The sequence below is a fragment of the Squalius cephalus genome (genome assembly GCF_949319135.1).
Source record: "Squalius cephalus genome assembly, chromosome: 16".
Lineage (NCBI taxonomy): Eukaryota > Metazoa > Chordata > Actinopteri > Cypriniformes > Leuciscidae > Squalius > Squalius cephalus.
This window is the reverse complement of record NC_137137.1, coordinates 1,667,501-1,675,539: the sequence shown is the minus strand read 5'-3', so window position 1 is coordinate 1,675,539 and position 8,039 is coordinate 1,667,501. Positions and strand designations below refer to the sequence as shown.

Here is an 8,039-nt window from a genome sequence, read left to right as displayed (position 1 = left end):
CAGCAAGTTCCTTCCGTTAAAAAACACAGTCCGTAAACAAACGCTGCGCCCGAACGGCGACTCAAACACCATCGTCCTCTTCTGATCGGATCCGTGCGGAAAATGAAAAACTTTGCCAGGAGATTTAAAAAAAAAAAAAAAAAAACAGAAAGGTAGATGAAGCGCTCCTATTGGCTCAGGGCCTCAGAACGCAGTTCAAAAGTGTCCACTCATTGGCTGCAGAAAACGTTGCGTTTGTCGTATGCATTCACTTCCAACATTTTACTTTGCTCAGTTTTTTTTATTTATTTTTTTAAGAAAAGACATGTGAATCAAATTAATACCTTAATATCAAACATTATGTACAACACATTTTGATCATAACATTTAATGCGGTATCCATAATAACATATAACAATGATGCTGAATAATAATAATAATTAATAATTAATCATAACAATCAATGTTTTATGAAGTGTCTAGTTTTTTTTTTTTTCTTGTCCTCCAGAAAGGTACAAAAAACAAGTAGTATTCTAACACTATAATGTTATGTTTTCGACTACTTCAGGATACACAGTATCCATGTAATACGCTGATTCTTGTTTCCCAGTTCAAAGTGTGTACAAAGCATGGTATTAATGGTAATAATTGGAGTACAAATGATACAAATACTACTGAAGCTGATTTTTCAAAAGTTTCTTTCATAGTTTCTAGTGTAAACCATGAAACGGAGCACATATGGTGTGTTTCCTCTAGTCCTGATGTCGCGAAGCCGAGCTGCTGAAATCGCATAAACAAACACGAAACGCAGTTTATCTCCGCGAGCGTGGCAGGACTAGCAGAGCCAAACAGGCCTATTGAGAATCAAAAAGGCAGAACACATTATCCAATTTGCGACTGTTTGAAAAGTCCACAGTATTGTTTATTGTTAGGAATGCGTATTCTCTGACTGAACCCTCCCTCCCCGGAGAAACGTCCATTTCAATCTCCAGTCTCACGACACGAGCTCTGAACGGCTCATTGAGGGTCTTAAACTGAAACGTGACGAAGGGAGTGACCAGGCAAACAAGTTTAAAGTCTACTTGGGTGAATCTCACAACAACAAAAAAACATGTCTGGATCACATTTTATACCAGATCACAAAATTACATTTTTCATGAAGAAATTGAAGCCTGACTGTTAAAATTGCATTGGGTTTGTATAAGGTTTTAGTTGTTTAAGATCAAATGAAACTGGAGAACTGTTTCACTTCCTGTAAAATGTAACATCCTTGATTCTCCAATAAAAAGATTTACAAAAAAAAAAAATTGCATGTTTTACTTTCGGAATTCTCGATTAACTACATTGAACTAACAATTAGCAATTAATGAGAATAAAAGCGTCTGCTAATGAAACGCTTTACAATAAGGTTTCACTTGGTGACATTAGTTAGTTAACATGAACTAACAATAAACAGTTCATGTTAATTTCAACATTTACTTAGCCTACACATTATTAAAATCAACAGTTGTATCTGTGAAGATTATTTAATGATTCTTAATCATCTATCGTGATGAATCAATCATGACATCTGAATACTTCACCATTTAAGCTGAAGTGTGTGATTGCAAAAACAATGTCGGGCAGAGCAGATGAAGGTTTTAAAAGTGTGGATTTTATACATAAATAATGAAGATTAGGTCAGAGGTATGAAAGGTTTGTCAAGTGAAAACAATAGTCACATGAATGGAGGTGTTTGACACACCAGCCAATGACAATAGAGTGCAATCGGGTGTTTAAAGGGCAATACAATTTTATCAGCCTTCGCTAAAAACTCACACGGTCTTATAAAATGTTTCATAAAAATCATAGTTTTAGAGATAACATCCTCAGATTTGAAATGAAGCATGACCACACTTGTGGCTTCAGCTTCATTGTGTTTCTACGTTGCTACACTACAGCCACATCATATTTTATTTTCATTTAAAATATATATTGTTAATATTTTTAAGCTTATTGAGCTTATATTATATCTCCATTATGTCTGAGTCTTGAACTATAAACTCTCAAGTGTTGGCTTTCTAAATATATGTTGGTTATGTGTTAATTCAGAAGGACTTATGAACAGCAACCTTTTTATTTTTGGGTATGTCAAAATAGGGGTGTGGGAAAAGGGGTTAATATGTAATATGAACATTTTTATTATATTTAATTGAAATGTAATTATAGTCACAATGCAAAAACTCTTAATGGTTAAAATGGTTTTCATTTTGTTCAGGCAAAATGTAATTTCTTATTTTTGTCTTTTGATTCTGGGATGAAATATGAGTCGCTAGACAGTTTTGGTGAGATTCGCCCATCGGTTCCTCCATCGTATGTAAGGCTGTCGGAGGAGAATGCCCATGTTATAATGTCTTGCGTATGTCGCATCAGCATATTAAACGAGTCAGATTTGCACCGATTAACAGCTACAGAACAAACAAATGCATTAATGAAAAACGTAATTTCCCCCCATCGAAATGCTGAATTTGAAGCACTTCCAGGAGATATTAGTATTGTGTACAGTATAAGGCCTATTCAAATAAACGTTTACTTTTCCCACCCTTATGAAAGGGGAAAACATGGAGTGGAGCCCCCTTCCACATTTGGTTCCTAATAGAGTCGGACACACAGTTATGACAAGAAAAGAATTTCCATGATCCGTCAATGTTGATATCTCATATCAATTGATAAAAGGTCATAGGAAAAATATAGATATTTATGTTGCAGTTAAGTTTATCTTACAAAATACAAAATCATTGTTTTTAGTGGTGTGGTCTACTAAGACAAGTCCCTCAAATTGCTGTATAGAATCAATTCCAAATTCACACAAATCCGATTATTTAGACTAACAAACTCATCTAGCATCTTCCTTCTACTGGGAAAGATCCATGCGGCGAGATGCGTAACAGACCGCTTCTTCCAATGAATTCTGCAATTTGTTAAGAGAAGGCAGACGAAGGACGAAAGGCAAGAAGTCTTTGTATATTTATCGCTAACAGCAGAGCCGGTGAACTCGGTTAAGGTTTGATGTTTATGTCTGTTTTATGTGACACCCACCTATGAACCTTCAACTCCAACAATTCTCACAGGGTGTTCGGCGTTTCTTAACACTTGCTCTAATTACCGACAAAAGGAGCGACTCGCTCCCAATGGACACGAATAAAACGCTCAGACTCCGCCCCCTTCCTCCCAGCCAGCCAATCCCCCGTGAGCGGCCGTCAAAGTTGATTGGTCGGTTGGTTAAACAGGTGATCTGCATTTCTCCTTTGCGCGGCTAATCGACTTTTCCTAATAAAAGACAGCGAAAGACCACTTAAATATTTGGAAAACAAAAGAAAAGCAGAGCTGAAGTGTTCCTGGTGGATCTCAAAGCCCTCGGTCCCGCTGTGTTGTGTTTCTGGAGGGCTGATTCGGGGTCAGGTGAGGGGCTATAAGGTGAGGAACACAGAGATGCACAGCACCAGGAGGGCCAGTAGGGGGCGTGATGTTTGGTGGCGCAGGCCTGAAGTCGACACGTCGCTCCGGGACGGTTCGGCCTCGTGGCTGGTGTCGTCTAGAAACGAGGAGATGGAGGACATTTAATCAACTCAGATACTGCATGTCAGGGTTTTTATAGTTACGGCAAAAATATTGCTTTTTCATGCACTGGTCAATTTGACAAAATTCTGATATTCATAACATGTGTCAGGCTGGTGGAAAGAAACCATGCAAAAATACATGATTAAGTGTTCATTTTATTGCACTTTATCTCTTTGTGTCTGTAGGTTTCAAATACAGCGCATATGTTTAAAAGACATTTTCTCAAAATGAGTTTTGATCTCCATTTTAAGAGGACATGCATGCAAACTTAGTTTTATTCCTATCTATATTCTGAAGGTTTTTACAGAGGTGTTTGTGCATATGTCATTCACCTGATTTTATACAACATTTCATTCCTATAAAACATGGTGATCAAAAATCAATCAATAAATCAATCAATAAAACTTTAAATCTAATAGGTCAACAAAATCAAACAAGAATTCTGAACCTGACTTTAACCAATGTTCAGATTTATGTTCTGGAAATCTATGCAAATTAGTGCATATTTAATTAGATCATGCATACTTTGAACATTTTAATATAAAATTTAAGAAAACTTGTAATACAAAAATAATTTTTTTTTTTTTTTATGTAATCAATCAACTGGGGAAGTGTGGTAAAAAAAAAATTCTTTACCCTATTCACATGTATTGTCTTGCCTTAACTGAAACCAAAACCATTAAAAACATTTCCGTCATTAAAATAAAACAGGCTTTCACTGAAATAAAATAAAATATAAACGCAACGGGCACTGGACGTCAATGTAACATCAGAAAGATGTTAGACAGATGTCAAATTTTGATTGAAAATGGGAATAATCGTTGAATTTTGGTTATTTAACGCCACAGCTTAAAACCAACAAAATTTCAAAGTGTAATGGTGGCATAAATTGAACATTGTGTGGATATTAGCATTATGACATTTAACAGACATTGAGTTTTGTTTACCTTACTCATGATTAAATGTTAGTGTTTGACATCAGAATGATGTTGGCGTTTGGAAGACATTGAATTTTGGTTAATTAATACCAATAAACGCCAGCTGTTAGTATTCTACATTAAAGTTAATGTCTGTGTTAGATATGGTCTTGACAGTGAATTTTGGTGCCCTGTTGTGAGATCCTATATTCAACCAAATAATAACATCTTACAACATAGGCGGCCTTCTGGGGGAAAATAAACTAAACTTATTGAATTCAAGATAATTGCCAAACAGAAAAAAAAAAAAAAAAAAAAATTGACAAAAAAGGGACAACAAAAATACTAAAACTTTAAAATGAAATTAAAAAAACATACAATATAAAAATTTATTTTGAAATATTGACAAGAACTATAATAATATCTCAATGATGGTGCCATGCAGTCTGAACTTTAAGCAGCAAATAACCCAGAATATCCTTGTTGGAAGCCTCAATAATAATGGCGGCAGAGCTCAGTGCATTTCTCCACGTTTATTGGTGTAGACACACAGACTGCGGTTATCACCAGTGAGCGTGATATGGCTTTGGAAAGCACATGGTCTCAGTGGAGTCTGAGGACGTCAGTGTGGGAACAGACAGGTGTGACGCTAAAAGAGACAGATAAATATGCTTGAGAGGACAGAGTAGTTTGCTGGCTCATTCAGGCGGGCAGACAGACACCTTCAGCCTCAGTGGGAATCTGGACTAATAAATCAATGCCTCCAGCATGACACTGTGTGTGTGTGTGTGTGTGTGTGTTTGCAAGGTGAAACTGCACGATAAAACAATACTGTGTTAATCTACACTGACATTATCAGCAGTGTTGATTGATATAAGCATGCATTTAAAAAGTTTTTCGCCCACTGATCGCCTGATTGGTGAGTGATTGAATATGCACTTTGTTCAAAATCTACAGACATTTCCATTAAAATTGTCAAACATTTTCTGTATGTTTTATTTGCGCCCAAATTCTGTTTAATTTTTCCATATTCCATTTTAATAGTTAATAATCAAAAAGGCCGTCTAATCAATTTAATTAAAACGTAATAATTTAATAATACTTCAACAATTTTAATAATTTATTAAAATTGTAACGATAATAGTGAGCTATGGACTTTCATTTTTTAAGACACTCTGTGTTGTGTTTTAATAATTCTGTGTTTTATGATTTAATAAAATAAATAAATAAAAAAGGTGGTAGTTTTTAATCAATCTTTGAGTAACTGATTAAACAATTTCATCAATCTTTTAAAATGTAATCAAATGAAATTTAAACAATTCCTTTCATTTTTGCTGAACAAAGTGCAGCACAACGGAGGTTAAAAGTGAAAATGTGGACATAACCAAGTTAAACTGAACTTTTATTTTGAAGCGTTGTAGTGAAGATTGAAGCTTGTTTCTTCCACAGAATAAAAAATAAAAAGGGTAATTTATCTCAGTTCATCTAGGGTAAGTTTTATCTCACAATTCTGACTTTTTTTCTCACAACTGCGAGTTTACATCTCGCAACTCAGATTTTTTATCTCAGAATTGCGTGTTATAAAGTCAGAATTGTGAGATATAGACTCGCAATTGCAAGAAATAAACTCGAAATTCAGACTTTTTTTCTCGCAATAGTTTATATCTCTCCATTCTGACTTCATAACACGCAATTGGGAGAAATAAAGTCAGAATTGCGATATAAAAAGTCAAAATTGTCTTTTTAAATGTTTTATTCTGTGGCGGAAACAAGCTTCCATACCTTTTTTTTGTGTGTATCTAACGATAGTTTTCTCAAATTAAATGGTGAAAGTGCTTCAGTAAATCACTCACTTAACATTTATACGAGACATATTAATTATAGAGTAGACTACTAGACTTATAGTCGTTCTACACTTTAATATTAAAGACACTAATCCATATTGTGATTTGATTAAGTTTACAGCCCTTATTTCGATTTTTTTAATCCAAATTTTGCCAAATTTGGAATTTCATTTTTATGACTGGATTTTGGCACAGATGTGGACGTATTCACAATTAAACAGCTTGTAAAACAAAGCAAGCTGGCTCGTTTCGGCTGTTAAGACTTCATGCCGATAGTCAACAAATATGTTCTTTTTCTCTTCGTCTATTTCATCACATCTTGGATTTGAATGCAGCTCCAATGTTTGATCATGTCACCATGAAAGTCATGGCTACCGTGACAGTAATGGCAATAAATATTACGAGGCGATAGTCGTGCATATGCTAGTAAGTGCCATGTGTTCGGATGTAATGGGTTTTATCAAGCAGAAGCCAAAGCAAGCTTGGCGTCGTTCCATGTGACTCCTTAGAGAGCCAAACACTAATTTGGCACAAAAACATTGTGGATATCTGAGTTTTGCATCTTGATTCTCACCACAGCCAACATGCATGCATATACTGATGCATAGTGTAAATATAATTCATGCATTTCAGCTGGAAGGCATGATAGACACTGACTGACTGAAGCTTTTGTCTCACTGAAAGGTCACATGGCTAATTTCTGGTCACTTAATTGCACGTTCACATGGTGGAGATGTTGACAGACGGCTATTACAAGAGAATGCATTATTAATACGATGTGTACCTCATGCATAAATAAATAAAGCAGTCTTTGTGGTTTGAAGTGTCAGAGAAGCCGCAGGCGCAACTCAAATCCTGAACGTAAAGGTACATTAAAGCAACAACACACACACATGCACAGAGTGATTAGAGGAATTAAAGGACAGAGACACAGACTGAACAAAGCCAAGGTGATTTCAAGCCATACTGACCTCTTGGTTCTAATGCATTGTCTACTTTGTCATCGACAAAAACGCGGTCATGAACGCCTATGGTTTTCTCGCAGCCATCTACAAAAACAGAAGAAATGAAAAAGATACCGTAAGCCAGTCATGTTAGTGATAAATCAGCAGCCCAACCCACCTGCCAATCAAAGGAAAGCCCGTGACATCATCACACAGAAGCAGTCACCCGCCATTAAAGTGTGAGGCATTGAAAGAAGCTCTGACAGAATCAAACGTGTGAGTGTGTGTGTGTGTGTGTGTGTGTGTTTTAGAATCAATGACACTTACTTGGTGGTCTCACAAACACTTTCAGCTTGAGACACGACCTTCTCCCGGTTTCTGTGATCATGGATGCTGTAAAACACAAAGAACAGATAAGCAGAGGTGAGTACACACACTCACACACACACAAACACCTGACAAGAGGAAGATATCTTCTTAGTCTGGCGCTACACACACACACACACACACACACTCTGAGCTGAGGCTTGCGGGTGTATTTTGTGGTCTGAAATAGGAAATTGGCCCGTTCCTGAGGAATCTAAAGGGTGTGTACACACACACACACACGGCGCCTGCGGGGTGAAGAAAGCAACGTCACGCTGTCATTTGTGGTTTTCTGTCACTCGTAGTCAGTCTGATGGTTTATCAGCCGGTTCGGGACTCGAGAGGTTTGAGCACAAATACACCAGACTGTTTTCAAAAGAGGAAAATCA

General features: G+C 36.4%; 1 protein-coding gene across 2 annotated transcripts in view; it reads right to left on the bottom strand.

The window, feature by feature from the left end:
* Positions 1 to 250: 250 nt before the first annotated feature.
* Positions 251 to 8,039, bottom strand: part of efna5b (ephrin-A5b) — a 124,197-nt gene continuing 116,408 nt past the window's right edge. Inside the window, exons 3-5 of one of the 2 annotated variants that reach the window (XM_079896607.1) lie at positions 7,612 to 7,677; positions 7,312 to 7,389; positions 251 to 3,553 (exon numbers count right to left, since the gene is read on the bottom strand). In XM_079896607.1, coding sequence (XP_079752733.1) covers positions 3,429 to 3,553; positions 7,312 to 7,389; positions 7,612 to 7,677 — 269 coding nt within the window. In that variant the 3' untranslated portion in view covers positions 251 to 3,428. The remainder of the gene's footprint in view (positions 3,554 to 7,311; positions 7,390 to 7,611; positions 7,678 to 8,039) is intronic. The other variant, XM_079896608.1, reaches the window with a different exon arrangement.